A 25,580-nucleotide genomic window follows, 5' to 3' on the forward strand; every position below is an offset into this window, starting at 1 on the left:
TAACGTGTAAAGGAAACATTTTATTTATAAAGAGCATGACAAAAACACCAAAAATTCTCATTTACTTTTTGCAAATAAAATCCCTGAGTATCTTAGAAAGTCAAAATCAGATTAAGCTTTATTTGCAGAGTTTGTACACACTTCAGTTTCACTTGGCTCTCAATAAGGATGTTTAAGATATAAATATATAGAAAAGGAAACTTTTTTATTTTCTTTAGCACCAACCTGAAAGTAAAAGTTTAAACAGGTAGTGAGTGTCCAGGATGTGTGGGGTCTACAGAAATGTTCGCTGCTCCTTTCCTAGCCTTAAACCCAAAAAAGTTCTGGATGGAGGGAAGGTGAGCCCTAAAGGTCCTCCCTGCAGACCTAACTGTTTGTTGCGGTCCGACCCGGTCCAGTTTTCTTTGACAAGCAGAATCACACTGTGATGGACCAGCAGGGGACTAATGGTCATATAGACGATGACCAGCAGTATCTGTGGCAGGTTGTACTTTTTGAGTTGCCGTAGAAAGTAAAGTCAAATTTGAACAGGAAAATCTTGAGTGCAGCTCAGATGTCGAAACTCTTTTGTTTTTCTTTTTTTACACTTTTCACTTGAAATGTAATTTTGTAACTATAAAATGACCAGTATTTAATATATGTATGTTTGAGTTTGTCAGTTTACGTCTGATATTATCCTCACTTTTTAATTCTGACTAAAATAGGTGAAATCAATTTTTCTGGGTACATAAAGTCTCACAGTGGAGTAACCAAGCAGTTTACATGTCAAACATGCACATAAAAGTTAAACAGTAGAGACTTTAGCGAAAAGGCATTTTATTTAACCTCACAGTTAATCTGGGAGCTTAATAAAAGTTATAACAACTTTGTTTTTCCTGGCTAGTCAGTAGTGTCTCGTGCATTGCACAAACCCTGCAGAATGCTTTAATTAATCCTCCATTTGTTGTCACCAGACTTCTATAATTTCAGCCTTTGAAACATTTGAAAAAGTCATTTGGCAGTTTAGACACCATGTTTGTTTTTGAAACTTTAGACAGGAACTGGACTATGTTGATGTACATTGCATGCACTGGTGCACAGACAGATGTACTGCTGCTGCAGACTGCATACGCAGCACTCTTTGCACACAGGAATTTGGAGGAAAATAGTTTTATCTTTTGCTAAGAAATATAACAATATAGAGATATTAACACCACCATTATGTGCTGATTGAAAATGTTAGAAACAATTTTATCTTTGACTTTACTGATCACGATGACAGTTTGCCTGGCCATCATTCTCATCAGAAAAAGTAAAGTTCAGCAAACCATTAGATCATTTAAAATGTTCTTAATATGACTTGATGCATTTTGGCTTTTAAAGAAAAGCTGCAAAATAGTAAAATTGAATCCTGGAATCTCTTATACTAAGTATAAAAACAATCTGATAGTGAGACATGTCTAATATGTGCTGTCTGTAGATGATAACTAAGTTAGAAACTACAATATTCTTTTAAGTAGTTGCTGAAGTTTTTAGTAGCTCTCAGACTGAATTCACTTGTGTGGAGTCATGCCCCCTGCTCTCATACAGCTGGTCATGCCAAGGCTTTGAAGGGATGCTCGCCTGGTACGTTGTTCTAGTCGGGGCTGGACTGGAGTTGTACGCTGCAGTGACAAAAGCACATTCAGACTGGGACAATGGGGAACTGGCAGCCCGGGTTGTGTTTATCACTCAGCTTTCACTTTCTTTCACGCCACCTCCTCCTCATATTTATTATTGTTTGCTGTCTCACTGGCTTTCTGTACGTCTCAGCCACTGGGCCGATAATTTATCACTTCACAAGAAAAGCTATGCCTTGTTGCTTGGTCTCTGAATACAGGGTGTAATTCTGTCATCATTTTAGCAAAGTCATCAGGCTTTGTTTTGCTTAAGCGCTTGGATTTATGGGCTGACATGTGTTCTTACAATTTCAGGATGCAAAACATACAAGCAGCAAACATTCATTTATTTTTTTCAACCAAACATTGAATCACAGAATTAGATTACTACTCAGACTTTGGAAAGCTTTGAAAAATGCCCATATATGTGAAAAACTGCAGAAAAGAAATGCATTTTAGAAGTTTTACTGAACCTATGCATTTATTTTATTATTTTTAATCCATCAATACATCAAACAGCATGTACTCTAATACTGTATTTTTCAAGTTTAATAAAAGAAAAAACCCTCAATGAATCATATCTGATCTATTAATGTGGTATTTGCAATTCCTTTATTTTCTATTTGATTTAAAACAATTATCTCTATTGCGTTTACTCAGTGCTTTTTTCTGTTTTGTGTCATAATCTAAATGGAGTAGACGAGCCAAATTACCAGAAGACTAAAAATCAAAGAAGCATAATTATGCCAATTTTAGTCTGTTATAGGACTGAACAATATGTAAAGCTGCGTGATACAGTGCCACAGCTGACAGCAAATACTTGAGACTTCCCTCTAAAAACCACCAGGTGAATGGAAGATGATGGATGATTTGCTGTCTGGCTCGATTTCCTGTCCACTGCCACCAACACTGTACTGCTGACAGATATGACTCATGATTGAGACTTCACATTTTAAAGCAAGTTTACTACTACTTACAAAAACTTCAGAAGATATCACTTCAGTTTAACATGGCAATATTATTACATGCCATAATGTGAAATAATTTCTTTGAAAGCAATAAAAATGATCTGATTACCTGATTACCATGCATTATGCCAGCAAAATACTGGGTTATGTTGGTTGTTCATTCCAACAACTACAAAAACACATAAAATGTTCGGCTAAATTAATTACTAAATTGAATTATTCAGTTCAACTCTGCTTATCTATATAGTAAATAAAAACATAAGCCAATCTTATGGAAAGATTCAAACTCAATTACAGATATTCTAATCCTAGTTATAAAACACCAGCCAAGTTTAGTTTATTTTACTCATTGGTAGAAAAAGTTTTCTGTCTGGGTAATGTTAGTCAATTAGATCGAAGAAGAAAGAAACAGTTAATTTAATTGAGTCGCTGTTTTTGCAGAATTTATTTTTATTAATAACATTGGCATTCCCATGCAGCCATGTTTTGTACATGGCCAAAAAGTACATGTAGCAAGCTGCATGTTTCTCAAAAACCATCCAGCTGGGATTGAGATAATAAATAACAAATCCAACGTCTGGATGGACTGCTCACTATCTGGGGTACATATTTGTATTGAATAGATCCAAAGCAAAGAGACATTGAGGCCGTTTTGTTATTCCTTTTTCACAAGCCATATCTTCATACACACAATCAAAGTTCTCGCATGTTTTCCTGTTACATTAGCGCTGATTGACTGAGATAAGGAAGTCTGTTTATGTTAGCTTCTGTGGTAGTGCCAAGACGGTTTCCACTGTTTTTATTAATGCATGAAGTATATTGGGAGTTTGAACTATTAAAATAGGCGGTTATAATCAGGGTTAAAACCAATACGGAAGGACAGCAGACTGGATTTTCTGCACAACAGACTCTAATTGCTTCATAAATTCAGTCTGCTTTGTCCTTGCCCTGTTTCTCTGCCACATCTGCTTTTTGGACTCTGGCCTGTATAAAATGTAAGTTTTCATTACATTACAGAAATTCATCTGTTTTTATACCTCAGAAGTACATATTTGTCCTGGTATGTTTGCAAAATGGTATCAAAAATATATTTGTTAAACCTTTAAAGGCAGAAACAGTGTAACCTGCAAACTACAAGATGTAGAAAAGCCAACCAAGAAAGGCTCAATGTGCTGTACCTGTGAAGTTTATTTAAACAAAAATACATTTTAAAAGAAATGCTTCATGTTGTATTTTTAGGTTGTGTAAAGTTTGAGTTTTCAAACCAAAAGACTGCAATGCAAGAGAATAGGTGACTGTGGTTGTCATTCTCTTAACGTCAGATATTTTAAAAGCAGTAAACATTCCTATCAACGTTAATGTAGAGTACATATTGTGCTCAATACTTAAGGCTCCTTTTTTCTGAACTCCAGGACCTGCAATGAACCTCCTCCAGTTGTTCATCTTCGAATTATTGTTGAATTGATTACTGCAGATAACAATGTCTTTACAGGTCTGCCTATAAGATCAGAGAGCTGCATCTGATTCAGAACGGTGCTGTTTGTTTTCTCACCAGGAAAAGAGAGCACATCACCCTACTAAAGCTCTTACACTGACTCCCTGTGACTCAGAGAATAGACTTTAAAATACTGTTGTTAGTTTATAATCACTGAAAGGCGTAGTACCAAAATCATTAAAGATCTATTTCCAGACCACTCAGGCCTTCTGGTTCTGCGTCCCCAGAATCAGAACCAAACATGGAGAAGCAGCATAATAAAATAAGTCTATAAGTTTTAGGTTTTCTGCTCTACTAATCTGGAACAAACTTCCAGAAAACGCAAGGCTATAAATAATTTTTTTAAAGTTGCCTTTAAATAATAACTGGGGAAAATAGATTAATTACAACTTTTTATTACTTCTTTGTTCTGCCACTGCAGTGTAATGTTTCTTTGTTAATTATGTGTTTATCATGTAAAGCACTTTGAACTGCCTCCTTACTGAAATGTGCTTTACATATAAACTTGACTTAAAACTCACTTTATTCTTTAGCCTTTTCTTTTAATTGGCTTTTTGAGTTTAATCTTTGAGCATTTTTATGTCAGATTTGTATGTTCTTTAAATGTTTGTAGTTTGGAGTTATGTGCAGCTTTTTGTTTAACTTGTTTTAAGACACTTTAATGAAATTAGTATGGTTATTGCTATAAGGAATAATTATCAAATGCAAAAGAAATACATTTTTGTTTTATGAATCTAATCTGTAATATATCAAACTACTTTCTGAATTGCATGTCTGAAACATTGATATTCTAATTTATTAACTATTTTGCATAATTGCCTTTGCCCTATTTCCTTTTGGTCACTCTTTAAGGGTGTTCTTCTACCCACCTTTTCTTACTTTCACTTGCTTTTCACCTAAGTGCATCCTTTTTTCCTCCCCTCTTGCGTCCTTTGGTTCCTCTCTTCAGCTACTCGACCTGTGCTTGTGACAAATGTCCCTGTTCGAAGGTTACCAAAGCGTCTTTATTCCACGCTTTGCTGTGTCACCACATTTAGCCTGATTCCATTTTTAGTTTGCTTGGTTTCTCTGCTGTTCTGAGCAGCAGCGAGAGGAGAAAAATGGGGAACAATTCCTCCACAGCCTCTTTTTTTGTTGCTTCATTTACCCAGTGGCGAGAGAGAATTGGGTGAAGGTTGCTAGGAGGGAGCGAGTTTATACTGGTCAACATCTGCCAGTTGACCCAGCTCTGGCAAAAAGCCATAGAAAAGGAAGGATTGGTGGAGAAGATCTATCGTTTGTTTTCTTCTAGAATTGTATAGCTCATGGGAAGTGTTTGTTAGTGTGAGAAACTTTCTTTCACTCCCCCATCTGCTTTTTTAAAAGTTCTAATTTTTCTTGGCTGTCATCTTTGTGTTGTCAGTCACTTGGAGCTAGGCAGAGGAGGAGGTCCGTGTGTTTTTGTTGATGAGGCCGGTTGGATTTTTGGTCTCCGTGTCTGTTAAAGATTATACAACTCATCTGAAACGGCGTGTTTAACTGTGCTGCTGATGTTACTCTGTGAAATGTCACAACAATTAATGTTGATTAGGCATAAACATTCAAACCTGAAAATGTGGATGAAAGTAGTTAAATTTTTTATTTTAAATTGAATTGAAAGCATTTCTATAAATTGTGATGTTGAAAGTCTGAATTTTGCATGGTTCTTAAGCAGTCATAAAACATCTGAATAAGTGTCGGAAAAAGAACATAAAATATGTATATATGTTTTTATTCTACTAGATAAAAGACAAAATAGATTTTTTTTAAAAACATCTACTTCTAAACTTTACTTTTAATCTACTTCTAAATACTTTTAATTGAAGTATTTTGGTTTCAATTTGTGATAAATGTTTACAAGAAATCTATTAGATTTTTTAAAATCAAAGTTTATAGATTTTAAAGTAGAAGTCAGTTGTGCTCATGGATGACTTCAGTCATGTTGATTTTATGATTTATAGAACTTGGATATGATAAAATTCAACTAAATACATTTATTTTTTCTCAGATATCCAGAGAAATGATTAAATTTAACTTTTGGAAAATACGACAAATGGAAAAAGTGCAATAATTACATTAATTATAATAAAATGTACTGCTTACAACACTCAGGAAATACTGTTAATTAACATTTTGCAGTTTTTTGGTGTGCTTCAGCGACCCTAGAGGCTGTTTCTTTTCTGTGAGCTATTTATTTTTCTATGTCCAAACCCAAGAACCACACATATTTTTGATTAAGTTCAGCCTGATATGATGAAACAATCTGCTAAGATATTAAAAAAGGTGAAAAGAGAAAATACTTGCTCTGGATATCAGTTTACTGCACACAGTTAATAATATCTGTTTGGTTTTATTATTAAAGATAGTTGCATAATTTCTTTTTCTTATTTAGCTTCTTTCAAAAAATTCGGTTTCAATTGTACAAACATGCTTTTTAGACAGCGTAGGCTTTATTTTGTTACGCATGATAAAGGAAATAATTTTCGAGGAATGGTATTAAAAAAATTTACTTTCTTGGATGCTTTAAAAAAAGTTGATGTATAGCTTTAAATGTAGATTTTTTTAATCATATTTGATACATTGGGCTTTTGCTGTCATATAATTTTCATACCTTGAATTCTTGTTTGTTTTAAATATGTATTTGGCAACAATATTACTTTATTCATTACCTTTTTGGGGAACATACTCATTTTTGAGACACAAAGACTAAATCCAGTTAGTTTCATCTTAAGCATTTAGGATTAAAATGTGTGTGCTATAATTATGCTTTAATTGGAGCTTTTTGGGTTGAGTTTGTAAGTTTGTAAGACACATCCATCCCATTTAAAGGATTTTTGCACAGTTTATGTTAACAAATGCAGATTCTATAGGGAAAAAGAATATAAAAGGTTAAAGGATATTTTTCTCTGGTAAACTGAAAGAAGTACAACTACCACTAGTTTCTGATAACAGCATGCTAGTTTTTGAGTGTTACTCAACCAAGCTTCTCATAATGAATTAAATTTAATTTAATACATTTTATGTGGTTATTTTCTTAAAAATACAATGCAGTCAGAAAGACATTAAAATATTGAGTTCACCTTGTGTCCTGATCTTCCTGTCTGCCTCGGAGCTGATTTCAGCTAAACGTTAGTCGCAACCAGATGGAGATTGCTGAATGTCAGCAGCTTTTCTACAGCCGACCACACTGTGTGTCCCTTATGGGGGAGCATACACACCTCTATCTGCCTCTGGATTGTTCTCTGTTAAAAATGTGTGCAAAATAAGGTAGGATTCATGCAATGCCTACTTCAAACTGTTGAAGTAGACAGTGTATTTGCAAATGCAGCTCCTATTTTTTGTTTATATGCCTTCAGGAAGAATCTGATTTTCAGGGCTAGTCAGCTGCTTTTCTTCCTCCTCCTCTACCTGTATGGCTCCACAATATCAAATACATAGGACTGCATCGTGGTTGAGATAGAAACATTACACACACTGATATAACAAAGGACTGTTTGGAGTTCAATAATTGTTGGCTAATATATTTCATTTTATTTGCTAATGTACTATTTTGCCAGCTGGACAGAGTCTCACGGCAGGAAATTCTCACACCCGATGAGAAAGATCAGGAAAGAAAAAATAGGGATATACTGCACCTGACGTCATCACAATATTTATCAATATTATTGCCATCGTAGTACTTTCTCTCTTGCAGCCCTTGCAGTGGGTTAGAGCAAGGAAAAAGAGGTGAAATAGGATTTCAACATCGTTTTGCGGATCATATTAATAAAGGCATTTTGAGTTGGATAACATTTAGAGTTGAGTTGGAAATCTTTTAGTTATTTAAACAATATATTTGTTTTGTTTAATTGCTTCTAATTGTGGAAACACTATCTTTTTAAGAATTTTGAGGGGAGAATCCCTTTTTTTTGCAGCTCATTCTTATAACCAGTCTGATGAACTTCATTGCACCCTGTTCATTCAAATCTTAGTATTTTGTTGCTGAGCAGAAGGCATGCTTTCAGGTTTGGCCAGTTGTGTTCAAGTACTGTAGATCTACAATGGAGTAAAAATATGGGTACATATGGGTACACGTATGTGCAACCACATTATGTGTAGTTCTGTTGGGACAAGTAAAACTAATTGAACCCACATTTTGTCTGTGTACCATTTAAACACTAGAGCAAGGCACAGCCTGCGTTTAAAAGACTCAAAACAGTTTGTACTGAAGGAATACAAGCATCCATCTCAGGAAGACAAAAATGCAAGGTCATATCATTCAAAAAGGACTTTAATAAAAACCCGCAAATAGTCATTAATAGTCATGTTAATAACATGATGAAAGATTAGACTTTCATGTCAAAAGCTTGAACAATAGAAAATTAACTTGACGGATTCCACGCTTCAGATAGGCTAAGCTGTGATACAAAATGCAACATCATACAAAGATTAGAGTAAAAAGATGGAGAGGGAATATGCATGTCTTCATATTCAATAACTGAAATATGTCATTTAATGGCTGCAATATTTCTGTCATCTTACTCTGTTCATTAGAAAATAAAGAATTAACCTGCACCTTTGGAGGTTTTTTATGTTGCTTGTTTATTTCTTGTCTGTTGTGGTTATTTTTACTAAGCTGTGATAACCATAAATTTGATATTAATTTGAGGTAATCCATGCGAAGGTATCATTTTGGCCATGCTCTTGCATTTCTCTCTGCTTCTTGTGAATTCAGGTTTTTGTTTCCTCTCTACGATCTCTCTGCAGGGCCTCCATTCCCTCTACTGAGTTAATTAATAAGGTGTGAGGTGTATTGGCTTGAGGTGTGTGTGTGTGTGTGTGTTGTGCTGCAGAGTTTTTGTCTGTGTGCAGCTGCTGTTTAATACCAGGTCACCAGGCTTAGGCCAAGTCAATGCCAATACAGAGAAAAGGCTGTTGTCAGCACATACACACACACACACACACACACACGCACACGCCGTCAGCAGAATAGAGCAGATAGCAAGAATCCTTTATAGGGCAACCCCTGGGAAATAATTTCCTCATTATGGATTTTTGTGGAAAGGGCAGTTGCTTGCTTGTTTGAAATGCATTTCTTGAAATGTTACCTGTGAATTTTAATAAAGAGTCTGATGCTACAGAGTCTGGAAACGTACAGAGTATTTTTCAGTTCTGGATATTATGGAAAAACAAAACAGGAGTATAGAAAATAATCTCCAGACGTCAATTTGAATCATTCATCTTTCTTTTGTTTTGTTCTTTCTGAATTTTTTTTTTTGTTCTTCCATCTATTTATGTATTAATTCATCCTTTTTGTCTGTCCATCCATCCTCTTATCAATTTATTTTAACTGATTGATAAAATAATCGTTAACTAATTTAGCAATCAAATAATCAGTAATTGGAGTGTACTTGGAGTATAACTCTAAAATATGGCATTTGCTGAAGAAACAACTCTTAATGGGTTAATTAAAAAATTGACAGCAGATTACACTGCACTGATAAGCGAAGCAGAAAGGGCTTAAATATTTATTTTGTATTTTTCTAGCTGCAGATGCATCCTTTGCTACAAATGATTTAGCCAACAATGTTTATTTTCTTATTTAAAAAAAGAATGTTTTTATTTGCATTTTTATATACAGTACAGACCAAAAGTTTGGACACACCTTCTCATTGAAGGTGTGTCAATTCTCATTGAATTCAATGAGAAGGTGTGTCCAAACTTTTGGTCTGGGCTGTATTTTAATATTGTATAAAGTGAGCTTAAATGGTTAAATGAAAAATCTGCAGACTGTGCAATTTAAAATCAAAATCTGATTACTCGATTAATTGTCAGAATAATCCATTTCTAAAATAATCGTTAGCTTCAGCACTAATTTATTTATTCATGTATAAGTTTTCCTTCAGTCTTTTCATCTTTTTGTCCATCTGTCCACTTGACTGACCCTAAATCCATCCATCTATAGGCCCTCTTTTTGATGTTAGAAAATCAGTAGAATTCACTCTTCAATGTGACGCTGTATTAAATTTTGAGACAACTATTTTTGATTTGCTGCTAAATTGTAAGCCGATGACCAATTTGAAAAAGGGTGGGACAAATCTTTGTGCTGCTATAGATTCCTGCATATGACCAATTTCGCCTTTTGCATTCACTCTGATGTGATTTCTCGCTCTCCAGAGACCTTGAATAAAGCAGTCAAGGAATCTAAGGCAGTTAATTTGGAATTAGCGATCTGGTTTTGAAACCAGGCATTATGGGTTTTATAAATATCAGATCTAGGAACAGCTTTTTTATCGTTTTTAGTGTTGCACATTGAGCCACTCGTACCTTATAACTGTATATATTTCATGCTTTGTATTTACTGACACCTCAATTTGTCTCCATTCTTTCTTATCATCCTCTTCCCTAATGCAACTCCCCCTCCTTCATTAGCAGCCTCCATCCTTTGACTTACTGCTTTCAAGACAGTTGTTAAGCTTTTCTCTTCTTTTCCCCAGGGACTCCCATCCTACTCTAAAGGTGTCTCAGGTGCTATTATAAAGAAAACAGTTTTTACAGAGCTCATTTTTGTGCAATTTGCTGCGATATTGATACTGCGGGTTGCCAATTGGTACAACCAAGACGGAAAATAAATGCCTTTTTCAAACTAATAAAGAAATCCAAAATGTTTTCTTGAGGTTATTTCCTCTGGTAGTGGAAAAAATGTCAGATTGGAAGAAAATAAAAATACCAGTCTTTGCTCAGATGATTCTTCACCTCTTTTTCTTTTTTTCACAGATTGCTGGCTACCTTTGAATAGCAATGGCTGTCTTTCAGAACAACTTCTGGGTGAGTGTCCTGGAAAACACATTTAATGGTGTAATTACTACTGTTTTACTGTTTTACTATTATACATGCGTTGAACCCCAGATGTTTGCCTTCCAATCACTGGTTGACAATATGCTTCTGCTGCTAACAGAGAGGAAAGAAGAAAATATCACAATTAATGTTGACATACCAATATTTACCAATATCATTGGTAGATTGTCCAATATTGTACAACCGCCTAAAACTGTTTTAATCTGGAGAATACAACTGAAAACATGAGCTTACATAATATTTTAACCTGTGAATGCACAGAAAAGGGAGGGAAGATATGAAATCTGCTTTAGCTGTTCAGAAATTTGACAGTTTACTTTTTATTCTTCCATTTTCTAAACTGACTGACCAGATTCCTAATGTGCGGCATAATGGCCTGTTTCCAGTTTGCTTCATGGCACATTAAGGAGATTAATGGTTTGGATTCAGCTACAATAGTTCTTGTTATTTAACCATTCTTTAATGAGGTGGTTCCAGTTTTGGTTGGATGCCAGTGATTGATATCAACTCCATTTTGTTCTTTCTGGCCCGGAAATCTGCATTGGAGAAGCACCAAGTCTGTCACAGACTGATGTTTGCTGTGACATAACAACTTAGCACTGTGATAACTCAGTTTCTGTGAATTTTCTAAAACGGAGCTAGCTCTAGCACGCCAGTTTCCTCCAGAACCTGGCTCCAGTGGGTCCAAATGGGCCACCTGGGACAAAAGAGTTGTTTCAATGACAGACTAACGTTGGCTACTATTTTTGTCATGTATACTCTTTTGACCTTTCTGCTTTGTTCTGATCATATTGTATGTTTTTCAGCTATTCTAGTCGCCTCCTTTTCTCTTTGTCGCCTGCTTTTTTATAATGAGCCCTGACATTTTCCATTCTGTTCTGTTCTTGCACACCTGCCGCATCTATTTCAGGTGTGCCCTACTTCCCTTTTTTCCCTTTCTTGTACTTTGAAATGTCCACAGTAATGCTTGTTTGTGGGGCATTAAAAAAATGCTGGGCAATAAAACTGTCTTAATTTATTGAGAAATGGGAAATGTCAATAATTATTAAGGTTGGCTTAAAACTTCATTAAGACAGAAAACATACATGACCAAACTGTCAGTGTGTCAGGTTGCTATTATGTAAAAAAAATTCAGGATGAAGAAGAGATTTCAGACTTTTAAACTTATTTAGCTACAGCTTGTTGTTTACAAGCCTGTCTGTTTAACAGTAAGGAAAAAGCGCTTTCCCACCCAGGTTGCGTTCAGAGCTAAAAAGCTGTGTAAGACAAAACAGCCCTTTAGCTAATTAGCCAACAGAGCCGCTTGGGAACGAGCTGCTCACACAGCCTCGTCTTGTTTGGCTCAAGAACATTCGCAGCCGGTCACAAAGCCTCCTCATGGAGCTCTGTCTTTTTCCATTAACTGCATAAGGACTGTGCTCGGGGGGAAAGCCTGCAGCTATGATTAAATACATCCTCAGCAAATGAAAGTGATGCTTTGTTATTCCAGTTTGCTTTACACCAAAATATGCACCTGAGAGAAATCCGAAAGTATTTTCTCTGGCATTTTCTCAAGTTTGATGTACTGTAGATCATTTCTGTGGTTTAAAGTGACTTCTAGAGATGCCATTGAAAGTTGATTGTTGCGACAGACTGCTGGTCAACTAGCCAAAAACGTATAATACAGAACATTTTTCTAGACACCTGCATTGCTATTCTTTTTTCTAAACTACTAAACAAAGTTTTGTTTTAGGAAAACCCATTGTTTGCTTATTTGCTTTTCTTTTTTTGATTAAAAAGCATAACACTTAAAGTACTGCCTTTAAAGAATAATCGTTTTCCTTGGAATTCAAAAAATATATATATTTGGTGTTTGACAGATTAGTTATTCCATTTTACAGGAAATACACCTTCAGAGAGCACAAATTAATATCTCAGTTACAAGCACAAACATCACGACAGATGACATCTATTTCTATCCGGGAAGCAGCCATATGTCTACTTCTCATGTTTAATACAACAAATGGAAAATCATTTCAGAGAAGCAGATGTGAATGTTTACATCAGTCAACAAACTGGCCATCTGTGCTGCAGAGCTGCAGCTCTCTGCTTCTGATGGTACTGTCTCTGCTGTGGAAGTGTTCATTCAGCTCTACCTGCCCACTAAGCAGAACCGCTCTGCACGAGTCAGCAAACCTCTGGCAGACAGGTTGCCCGACTTCACTTCCTTATGTTGTAAGAGCTAAAGCTTGGGAGATGTGTAACCATTTGTCTCTCATCAGAACTAAGTGAGCTTGGTTTCAACTTGGACACACAAAACACACACACAGTTCTCCAGTAGACAACACAGAGGAACGTGTTCCTCAGTAGCTATATGTAAAGAAAATTATTAGGTCCACTTGTGTGTGATTGACTATTTAATGAGCATTGCAGCTGCTGGAAAGAAACATTTAATTATACCAGCAAATTGTTATAGTTTTAGAGCAACATAGTTTGCGTTGCTTTGGTACATGAATAGCTCATTTGTGACTTCACATTTTACAATCTGTATCTAGTTGTTTTAAGAAAAAACATAAAAGTCCCAGTTAAATCGAATATCAACTATTTTAAAGTTTTGGGTTGTTAACATGCTTTAACAGCTAAAAAATACATCTTTATTTTATTTGATAAGTCATGTAAAGTTGCTGTTTGGTGCTACATTTGTTTTGCTTTGAGATTCATGATTGTCTGTAAACTCAATTGTTTTAATTCTAATGTTTAATGCTTCAAATAAGAAGAGGAAAAAACAGTCATCTTAACTTCACCATACCGCTGCTGACTTCCTGTATACAGAGTTAAAATAATTTCTCTTTAAGAATTTAAAGTAGATCTCTGACCAGTTTCAGAGGCCCACAGTGTCTGAATCATTGTAAGAAACTTGTTCATCTCTTTAAACCTCCCCCAAACTTTCTGGCGTCTCTATTGCCACCATTCGCCTTATTGTCATGGTAATGAACCCGATCACGCATGACCGACTCGGTCAACTTAATTGATGAATAAGAGATTAGCAGGAGAGTAAAGTATGGGGGTTTGCATATATCAGACGACAAAAATTTATCATTCAGCTAAAGTTTAAGGAATATATTATGGCACTCAGGGAATGTTTCCAGCTTCCCTAATTTACAAGGTTTGGCCTAAATTCACATCTAAAATTATCGTTCTGTATCACTTTGCTGGAACAATATCTTTAAATGTCAGTGATATGCTGGACATTTCAGTGTGTTCACACTCTGATTTTATGGAAATATTTGTTTTGACTTTTTTTTGCACTTTATAGCTTCGGGTTTGTGATCTAAAGTGTTGTAAACATGTTGATGCATTCTACAATTGTAGATGGATTCCATCTATCCGTGATCTATGTCTGCTCATTCTCACAGGTTTGGGGATGGTGTCAATCTCCAGCAGTGATTGGTCAAGAGTTGCACCATGTCTTATAATGTTTTTTTTTTTTTTGTTCTTTGGATGGGGCTGAAATTAAACTAATTTCATTGTACTTCTGCATGACTCTGATTCTGATTAGAAAACCTTCTGATTGTGATATTGGTAACGAATGCGATGGCATTATCAGGTAAAATATTTGCCTGTTTTCCTCTTTTTTTTGTATTTCTCATTTGATCTTCTGCCAATCTCTGACTATTAGTATTTTAGGTAAAATCATATTTGTCCATTGTGAACATCTGCTGTCCAACACTTGGAATATATTTGTAAACAGTCATTGCACTCCAAGCAGTGTCTCTGCAGTGTGAATGTTGCAGAGAAACTGATATTGTAATGAGGATATACAATTGCCATATACTCTGCAGTCCTAGAATATTTGCACACTCACTACATTTTTAGTTTAGTTCTGTATCACTATAAACTGTTAATGATTTTAGTTGATTTGAGGCAGAACTACTGTATATTGAATCACAATAATTGCACTATCAAGATGCTGGAATGCAACATTCTGTTGGATATTGAATTTGAAGTGACATGCAGGATCAGATGAACATTTCAACAGACAGACTAGCTTTGTATGCAGTTGCTACATCAGCCTGCCAGGTATGGGTGGACAGGTGCTGTGTTTAGCTTTGAATAGGCAGGTATGTGTGTGTGTTTTAGCATTTCTAACCTCGTAAGACCTAGTTCTCCTACAATACCTTTGTGAAGACCCACTTCTCCTTTGGGGCGCAGGCATAAAGAAGTATTACTGTTTTTGATTAGGATTAGGCAATAAAAATGAATAAAAAATGAATGAAGTCATTGAAAAGTCCTTGTGAAGATAGAGTATGTGTGTGGGGGTGTGTGTGTGTTTGGTTGAAGCCTGAACTGAAGCTGTCAGCTCACCTTTCTGTGGGGGTAGAATTTCCACATTAAGCATTCACAACTGCAACAAACTATGAAGGATTTTTTTGTCTGCCTTTTCAACTACAAAGGGTGGTAAAGTACCACCATTTACAACAGTAAATAAATTAAATAAAACAGAACAATTGACATGTATTCATTTATAGCCTCTCATTTTAAGGTTACTGTTAAAATAAATATCTTTAAATCTTGAAAAATTTGTTCAAATTGTGAAATTAGTGTAAAAGTTTCCTAAAATGTTCTCCAAAACTTTTCTAAAAACACAATATATATATATATATATATTTTTTTTTTTATTTAATATATTTATTGTTTTCAACAAATTAACAAAACTGCAGGACAGTTATCAAAATACAATGCTATCCGGATCATCGATCAGACCGCGATGACCAGTTGGCGTGGGTTGACGCTGGCATGGGGATCTTCTATATTGTCATCATCAGTGAGTGAGTCCAAACAAGATTGCAGTTACAAATAAATTCCAGAATACGACTGTCCAACTGTCATTTATGTAACCAGAAAATAAACAACAAAAACAGTGATACCCCAACCCAACCCACCCAGGTCATTAAGGATAGAAGATAGAACAGCAAATAGATAGATGGGGGGAAACAGAAAGAAAGAAAAAAAAATGGGAAGGTTAATATGTACAACTAAAGCAAGTAAGATAACTAAATAAAATATTCAGCTCCTCTGCATACTGCTGGAAATGAGTGCATCAGGGTATATTAAGTCACTTGTGTACCAACCGAGAGGCCAACCTACAGCCTTTCTGACAGGCAGGGAGGTAGCAGGGCCACAGAGCATAAAAACACAATATATTTTAAGATTGTTTAGTAGTATTGGATCTTCTAAGGTACTGAAGGTTTTGATGCACTTTTAAAGGACTATTTGAAGGTTGAGACTTGGAAGTCTGATTAAAAACAGGGTTAGAGAAAGATGCTCTGAGGGGCATTATGTGAAGAAATGCCCCTACAAACAACCACTTTTTATTAATGTTATCCCTGAACCAGGACTTAAGAGTTTTTTAAATTTATTTCTGGAACGAGAAAAATGTCTTTAAAACTATCAGATTAAGTTCTGCAATGTTGGGTTAACCTGTGAAATGTGCACAAATTACCTAAGAAGGACCAAAAGGACATGGGACATCTATTAAAGTCAAATCAGATCTTCTGTTTTTTAATTAAGTAATAAAGGAGTTATAGACAAGAGATTGATTGCTTAATGTTGTCTAATCTGGTGTTGTCTGTTTAAGATTCCTCTCAGCTTACTTTCTGATGTCTGGCTTTTCCTCTTGCAGCAGTCTGTGTCTCCGTTTGTTGGGTACATATGTCTGTGTGGTGACTACCAAGCTTTTCTTGGCATTCCAGCCATTCCCCTGGTACCTGGAAAAGGGTCTGTTCTCCTCAAACGGGTTATTTTTAGGTCTTGAGAAGCAGCTGGCTGTCTGTGGCTGCACAAGGAGTCCAACTGTCTGTTTACTAAAAAATGTGAGGCTGAAGTCTAGACACACCCATTTTAGTGACTGTGTGTCTGTCTCAGCTGGACTTGCATGGATTATAGAGAGTCATGTAAAGACAGGTGTAGGTTTGTAAAATTACAGCACTGATGGACCTGAGGTGATGATGTAGTCTGTTAAATCTTCTTGGTTGCACAGGAGGCACTCTGGTTTTCTGACTTTTTTTTTTTTTTTACATTTGTGCTTGACAGATGGAAAAAAAATTAATGACACTTAAGAGAGTGGTGATTTTCTTGTAGTATTTTTATTATATTTGATTATTTTTTTCTCAAACAGTAGTGAAATGCTGGATGCTGCATAGAAAAATGTCAAATGTTGGACACATCATCACTTAGACCCAATTTACATCTCGACTTCACTCCACCACAGAATGGACTCTGCAGTAAATACTAACCCATTATAGTTAATGAGAGCATTTGCTCTGCCATGATGGTGCAGTGTGCAGCACCTACGCATCGCCATCCATCAAAATTAGAACTGATCATGGTTTTACCGGATGGTGGAGCAAGTGAGGAGTCGATCTTCAAAAATCACACTGCATTTCCATCATATTTTCAAAATCACTCACCAACACAGGCTATATTTGCTCCAAATACTAGCTATATTAATGAATGAGTGAAACACAAAGTTTCTCCTCTGGATCACTGATCCTACATGTTTTTGGCCAATTTCACCAAACATCAGTGCTCACAAATAAGCTTAACAGCCTAATTACATTAAACCAGGAGGAAGCATGTCTGTTCACAGTGCAGCAACATCTCTAAAGTTGTTTCCTAACTTTTGTTTTTTATATTTTAGGTCTGAAAGGTTCAAGGGATTTAGTGTTGAGCAAAGAAACCCATGTTTATTCATTATCCAGCAAAAAGTTAATGTGCTCAAACAACAGAGTTGTTTAGAAAATAAAAATCAAAAATGACACCAAAATGTAAAATTAAGCAGGATGAGATCAGTACAAGTAAGTAAATTTAGTTGCCAAATTGATTTCCATGTGTGTGAAAATATAAATTGTGTTACTAACAGTGGCTACCAAGTATGTATTAAAGAAAGGTGCATTATAGCATTTTGAAACCTGGTTACTGCCGATTGTTTGTAGTTCAAAACAGCCAAATAACGGTGGTGATATATTTTACAACATTAGTTTGATCCAAAACTGTCAGTAGTGTACCGGTGAGACTGTTTTTCTAGTTTTACTGCAACTTGTTTGCTCTCTGTAACCCTGAAAAATTGTTTTCATCACCTGGATGAGATCTGCCAGTTTGATGTTTCCTGGCTTGGTGCTAACAGGAGGTATCTGTTTTAATTTGTGCCTCTGCAGGGGGAGAAAAATGCCGGCTTTGACGTGCTATACCACAACATGAAGCATGGCCAGCTGGCAACCAAAGAGCTCGCCGAGTTTGTCCGAGAGAGGTAAGGTTGATGTGGGAGGTGGCTCGGTGAAATCCAACATTCCTGACTCTGCACTCTGAGAAAAAGAGGAGAAAAGGGCTAGGCTGGGTGATGTGCTCAGAGATTAGAAATGAAGTGTTTAGTTTCATCTGCTGGTTTATCGCTCATGTGTTTAAACCTGTGTGCTTTCAAAGACCTGTCAGGAGCGTACAGATAACAGCAAAATCAAGTATATCCCTCTTAATATTATTCAAATCGACTCCCTAACCTTTGACTCATGTCTTCACCATTATTTTTTGCTGCTTAAGTACATTTGGAGAAACACCATTACTTCATGTGTCATGAAGCTCTTTGCTGTAAATTTAATACAATTTAAAGATAACTTTAAATTTTATCAAATGAACATTGTTTTCTTTCTCCATTCACAAAGCTCAGCAACATTTTCAACCCGTCGCTACTGTAAATAAAATGTTAGAGCCAGAAAACCCAACTCAACTTTTGGGTGAGGTGAAAATATTTTCTCAGATAAAAAATCTTAAATAAAGTGTTCTACTTTATTACTTTGCTACAAAGAAGCATATATATTTTCAAGGGTAGAAGTAGCTGAGTTGTTAACAAAAGAACATGTTTGCACCTAATTAACAGAAACAAATTTTAAGAAACCTTGTCTCATTGCTGCCATTCCATTGTTGCAGATATTTCATGAAAACATACAAAAAGACTTCTAAAACTGAATATTCAGTTTTATCTCTGATTTTGGTTTTTAGTAAGAGTGGAGGAGCTTACATCTGTCATCTTTTTAAACGTTTACGGCTTTCATTAAAAAAAAAAAAACAATATGTAATGCTTTAAAACAATCTAACAACAGGCAGCTTTTGTCATGAATCAGCAGATTATTTCTCATTTTTATCAGAGCCCACTCCCTGGTTTCCCATCAGACTTAAATTCTTGTTATAAGCAGTAGTTTAATTAATGATTATTCAGTTAAAAGGTCTTAGCATACAAAAGGATAAGAATAAATTTTAGGGTGGCATTTTAATCTGTTTAATTTTGGCTTTTTGAAAGGATTAATGTGGGTTTCATTTTCAGTTTAATTTGTGTTTTTGTTATAAATTCTGCTGTTAAGTTTGTCTTTGATTTAACTTGAAAGTTTGCAGGCTCTTTTCTGCAGTTACATAGTTGCTGTAAAGTTTATGCTTACTGTACCAAACAAACATGACATACAGGAAATATTTCATTCTGCTCAGAAATATTTCTTTGTGACATGCGAGTCCACACTTCAGGTGATCTCTGCTAATCAGAGTTAGTTTTAGAATGTGTTAGGACCTAATTACTAGTATGGAAAGTGAATGTGGTCCTAAATTTTAAAAAGTCAAAATCTTATGATGTTTTTTCAAATGCCTTTGTCTTAAAGTACAGCTTTCCACCTCCTTTGGTTGTGCAGTGATGCACTTTCACTAACATTGTAAAGTTTAGAGTTTAATAAAGTTTGACTTTAATATAATTAGGTGTCCACTCTTGACTGACTGTCTGTTTATTGAAATCAACTGACTCAAATTTTCACTTTAAATGGACCTTTCACATATTTCTACGTCAGGTTGATATACAAAATTTGATTACACTTAAATCAATAAACTAGTGTATGTTTTCTAACTGGGTTGTGTTTATCTGCTTTGGTGCTTGTAGATATTTAAAGTCAAAACAACAAGAAAAGTGAATTTTTATCTCATCTCAAAACATTTCCTCTCTGAATACAGGACATAAGCCAGGGTTTCTCTTTCTGACTGAAGCAGTATTAGCAGTTATGATGCTCACTTTCTTTATTTTTGCAAAATACATATGTGAGTTTGATCTACTTGGCTGCAGTACGTAAATGCTGCAGTCAAAATAAAAAGTGGAATAAGTTGTTATGAAAGTAGGATTCCACAGGGTATTGGGATGTCAGCGCTGAAGGTTGGCACGCACAGAGGAAGCTGTTATGCCGCTGATATAATCCTGACATTGATTCAGAACACTTGTCCACATTCCTCACAGGAGGAACTCACTTATCTGTTTGAAAGCAGCACACAACGAACCAGCGGTCAGGAAATGAAACAGAAGTGCTCTGGTACCAGAGTGTGATCCAGCCAGATCAGGGTTAGGCAACTGTTTTGATGAATTTCCTCCTTACATTATTTCTTTTTGTGTTCCCTGAAAGCTTTTTGTTACAGAAAACTTTATGAAATTTCTCAATTTGTTTGGCGAATCAAAGCAGTTAGATTTGCTGTGGGGACGGTGGTGCAAGAAATAGAGGAGTTATTTCAAGTTAAGTTCACCAATCAAAGCTTTGTGATTGATTTCTACTGATTTATTTATTTCTGTACAGTAGAAATCTGAGGATTTTAGTTGATTCTGATAAAGACCCTTATAAAAAGCATGATAATAGCTGTTCTGTGTTGAGTGTTAGTAGCCTTTTTCACTTAATAGTTTTGCTACAAACATGCAACCAGAAACCCCAAATGATAGATCACTTTGTCTTCTCACATTTATTTTTTAGAGCACTGTAATTTTTTTGGTATAATCCTGTTTCCTGCTGTGTCACAAGTTCCTCTAAATGACTTGATTGTGTTAAAATATTTTTGTTTTCCAGGGCTGCCATTGAGGAGACTTATTCCAAATCAATGAACAAACTGGCTAAAATAGCGAGTAATGGAAGTCAACTGGGGTGAGTACAGACATGTAGCTAGTGCTTCCTTTTCTCCCTGGGGTTGTTGTTGTAATTATCAATGTGACTGTCATATGGCTGCATGTGTTATATGTATGAGTGCCATCTGCATCACCAAATGTCCAAATTTATGATTAAATCACTGCCCTGTGTGATATTTAGCTCATATACTTTAATGCATGTGTGTTTTTAACTGTTTGTGTTGTTTTGTTCATCAAAGGATCAACAAAAGCAAACATTTGTGTAAGATTTCTGCAGATGTACTACCAACCACAAGTATCTGCTCTAATAAACTTCTGAAACCAGATGTTGGTTAAGTTAAAGTTGCACATGCATAAAGTCATTTACAGCTCCACTGTTAATTATTTGAGACAATAAGAAGAATATTTTTTCTTTATTAAATCTTTGTTTTTCCAATCATTAGTGTTATTGGTTAATGATTGGTTATCTGTGTTTTCTTTAGGACTTTTGCGCCCATGTGGGATGTTTTTAGGGTATCTTCTGACAAACTGGCTCTGTGCCACCTGGAGCTGATGAAGAAGATGAACGATCTGATCCGGGATGTTAGCAAGTATGGAGATGAGCAAGTTAAAGTTCATCGTAAGGTAAACGCCTGGAATGTAAACATGTGTTGCATGTAGCCTGTTTGTATCATGCCCTCAATAAAGCCAAGACATCGAATGTGAACTGTGTGTCAACCAGACAAAGGAGGAGATGGTTGGAACGGTGGATGCTGTGCAGGCGCTGCAGGTTCAGAACGGCCACCTTCAGAAGTCGAAGGAAGGTTACCACACCAAGTGTTTGGAGCTGGACCGACTCAGGAAGGAAGGAGCACCGCAGAAAGAACTAGAGAAGGTTTGCTGCTACTTTAAAATTAAGTCCTCAGCCATTTGGCACAGAAGTGAGCAAACTAAAATAAAAAATTCCGTGAAATAAATTGAGATAATTAAATTGTGCTGCATTTTTCTTCCTAAAGACTCAGAGACTTGAAATTTACCACATTTGCAGTATCATTTGTTAACAGAGTAATGTGGTTGGATTGCTAATAAAATTTTTACTTTTCAAAAACTTTGAAAAGCTTGAAAACGAAAAAAAACTTACTTTTTTATGAATTTTCCTGCTTTGGATAAGTATGGAAAAAGAAAAGGAGAATATTTCCATATTTTATTCCTTCTACCATTGTCTAAAAGATCCATCCATACATCCATATTTTTCTTCCAGTTTTGAATTTAAAAATATCTCTATAGCAATCTTTTGTATTTGTACTAAGAACTGAGCTAATTTGAGTCCTCAAAATTACCAGGAAATGGACGAATACATTACTGAGCTGTTGGTAATGTTCTCTTAAGCCTTCCATTCAGATTCGTCAGTGATGTTTGATCATGTCACATTATTGTTGACCTTTGTGTGACTACAGTGCAAAGTTACTTCCCTTGTCTCATTCTGGAGCAAAGATCCACTGTTATATTTGCAGACACCCAACGTGCTACAGCTCAGTAATTACATATTGCATTAGTTCATTTCTAATTACAGTTCTGATATTGTCTCAATACAGCTGTTCTGTTAAATTTAATGTCAGCTCTGTGAGTCAGCAGCTTGAAAGCTGCAATTTTCCTTCTTCTCCTCGCTAGGCGGAGCTGAAGTCTAAGAAAGCGGCGGAGTCCTTCGCGCTGTGCATCGAGAAGTACAACCGTGTGGGAGGAGAGTTTGAGCAGAAGATGAGCGAGTCCGCCCAGGTCAGCGTCGACTCTAGCGCTACTGATCGCCCTCCCTCTGATCTAGCTTTTCATCCATTCCTCCCTCTCATTGGCTTCAAGCCGTTCTGTGTGGCGCCCCAACAGAACAGAACCCCGCCATCCCATCTATTCATGTACCATCAAGCCGCGCGCTGCCCCTGATAAAAGAACCTCAGCCCACCTAAACCCCCGACTCCTAAACACCCACTTCCACACACACAAGCTGTAAAATGCTCATTACCTTTAATCACTGCCTCTGTGCTTCCATGGTTACAGCAGCTGTTTCCATGGAAATGTTTAACAAATCCCAATGAGCACTTCTGTGTTTTACATTTGAAATAATGAATGGAGTCCTGGTGACCAATTAGTTCCTGTAATAGCTCAGAGGAGGAAGGTCTGTTTGTAATTGTTAAGGTGTGTGACATTTTTGTTCCAAGGTGTTTTTGTTAGACTAAAAAATATATAATTTGTTGCACTTTTTAATGAGCTCCAGTTACTCTGGATTTAGAGTAACTGGATTTATTACTCTAAATCCAGTTTGGATTTAGAGTAATAATTTAGGATTTCATTTTTGCGTGCATTTTCCTCCTTGTTTTAATATTAGGATGATTTTACATCAAACATTAAAGTGAAACTACAGTGCCTTAGAAGACATTTCATTCCCCTTGAACTTTTTCCCATTTTGTCACTTTAAAGAACCAAAACTTTTATGTATTTTACTGGGATTTTGTCTGTAGACATGCAAGTTAGTGGAAACCTTTCATAAATAAAATCAAAGCTATTTCAGCTATTTGTGGGTGGTTGTGATCCCCAATCCCTGCAAATACAGAAGGTTCATTGTACTTCCCATTTGATTTTATTACTAAATGTTGGGATTAAAGAAGCTCCAGTCTTCAGTTCAAGCTACCATACTGGTAAACAATAACACTCATTTTTAATAATTTTACTTTTTAATGCAGTAGTATTTAGCTTCTAAACCAGTGGTTCTTAACCTTTTTTGAGGCACCGAACCCATCAGTTTCACATGCGTAGTCACCGAACCCTTCTTTAGTGATAAATAAATTTATTTTTTTTTCCAAATTCAAAACATAGGTATATGTTTTTTTGCTGGTGCACAAAATGAGCCGTGCATGAACGTCACCTTTGCTCAAAGAACAAAACCATGAACTCACAGCAAGTTACAGTATCACTTTATTCTGGCCCCCAAAAAATATTTCGGCCCCATAAAAGAATTTCAGCCCCCAAAAATATTTTTTTTGCTATTTTACTAATTAAAAATAAATTTGGATTTTTTTCAAAGAATTCAACATTTTTTAAATAACTTAATTGTTTTTATTTTAAATTTAATTTGTTTTTTGTTGTTTTGAATCCACAAAATACTTTTTGGGGGCCAGAATAAAGTATTGCACAAATGACATACCTGCAAATCAGTGTGATTTCTGCTGTTGTTTTTGGGAGACCAGTTCAGAGAGGCGTGGCTTCACCTTGGCAAGTGCATCTTCAGAGCAAAGTCTGTTCATTTTCTTCTTTTTTTGCTCGACATATTTAGTATGGATTAAAATATTAAGAAAGAAACCACACGACATACAACTACGACAGCCGCTGATACTGCGTGCACTAAATTCCCCGCAGCCCTGATTGGCTGAGCAATGTAACATGATCCTCTGCAGCAAGTGATGGCCAAGCGGGGCGTGTCATCACGACTTTACACAAATGTGTCTTTACCTCCGCTGCAGAGGCTCCGCCAAACCCCTGAGACCGACTCATCGAACCCCTGGGGTTCGATCGAACCCAGGTTAAGAACCACTGTTCTAAACCAACCAAACGACAAAATAAAAGCATGTCACTGCATATAGCAACTCTAGAGAAATAGATCTGGATGTAAAACTAAATTTGCAAAAATCCTGCTCCTATTTTTTAAATCTCACTGGTGGAACTTCCTCAACAAAAACAACTTTCTTAAAGACTATACTTGTAAAACATAGTAACAAAAGATCTGGCTGAAAGAGTACAAACAAATATAAATGTTCTTAAATCTTACATTTCTGGAGATCTCTTTAGAAAGTTTTTCTTAAACTAAGAATTTTTTGCTTTCTCTTATGTGTCTTGGTGCATCTTTTACCATTAACAAGCAAAATAATAAAAATACTGACACCTGCAGTTATTGAAATATGGTTTTTTTGGTTGAGAAAGTGAAATGCCATGTGGCTTTAACTGCTTAAAGTACTTTAAGTTGCACAATGACAGTTATTGTTGTGTAACTGATCATTTTTCGTAATAATCTTCTAGATTTCGAAATGCTTCGACAGTAAGATCTCATCTGTGTGCCTATTTGTGACGATTATGCAAAGGCTGTTTGAATGATTGCAAATCAAACAAAGTTAATGTGACAAATTCAGCATTTTCTGGGTAAAATTTCTAATTTCTTCTGTGTTTTTGTGACCGTGTTCATGTTTGAGCAGAGGTTTCAGGAAATTGAAGAGGCGCATCTGAGGCAGATGAAACAGTTGATTAAAAGTTACTCTCACTCCATAGAGGACACCCACGTCCAGGTGGGACAGGTGAGTTGGACTTCATATGAAACACGGCTTTGATGATAATGAAGATCCTGTTTATCTGGAAATTTGCTTTTCTGCCTTTCGCTCCCCTTTGTACTGTAAGCATTTGGGATTCAGTCTTCAGAATAGAATAAGTTATGAGCTGGACGTAGCATCAAGTTTTGGTTCATTCTTTCTAAATTTAGTTTTTTTTAAGGCTCGGTTTATTGATTTAGCACAAGAAATGATGCTTGAGTGTACTTGCTCTGTGCAAATGTGCTAAACTGTGGGAACAATAAAAGCATTTCAGGCTTTCTACCAGTGTATTATAAGATGTATTTATGAACAGATGGAGCTCAAACTCAAAGATTAAACTCACAG

At 35.9% G+C, this 25,580-nt stretch overlaps 1 protein-coding gene across 1 annotated transcript in view; it reads left to right on the plus strand.

Moving 5' to 3' along the window:
• The window catches only part of fcho1 (FCH and mu domain containing endocytic adaptor 1), a 50,472-nt gene that overhangs the window by 5,893 nt on the left and 18,999 nt on the right, over positions 1 to 25,580 (plus strand). Inside the window, exons 2-8 of the mRNA XM_032573159.1 lie at positions 10,875 to 10,925; positions 18,152 to 18,243; positions 20,852 to 20,926; positions 21,390 to 21,531; positions 21,629 to 21,781; positions 22,558 to 22,662; positions 25,125 to 25,223. Of these exons, the coding sequence (XP_032429050.1) occupies positions 10,899 to 10,925; positions 18,152 to 18,243; positions 20,852 to 20,926; positions 21,390 to 21,531; positions 21,629 to 21,781; positions 22,558 to 22,662; positions 25,125 to 25,223 (693 nt within the window). The 5' untranslated portion in view covers positions 10,875 to 10,898. The remainder of the gene's footprint in view (positions 1 to 10,874; positions 10,926 to 18,151; positions 18,244 to 20,851; positions 20,927 to 21,389; positions 21,532 to 21,628; positions 21,782 to 22,557; positions 22,663 to 25,124; positions 25,224 to 25,580) is intronic.

This window comes from Xiphophorus hellerii, chromosome 9 (assembly GCF_003331165.1).
Source record: "Xiphophorus hellerii strain 12219 chromosome 9, Xiphophorus_hellerii-4.1, whole genome shotgun sequence".
Lineage (NCBI taxonomy): Eukaryota > Metazoa > Chordata > Actinopteri > Cyprinodontiformes > Poeciliidae > Xiphophorus > Xiphophorus hellerii.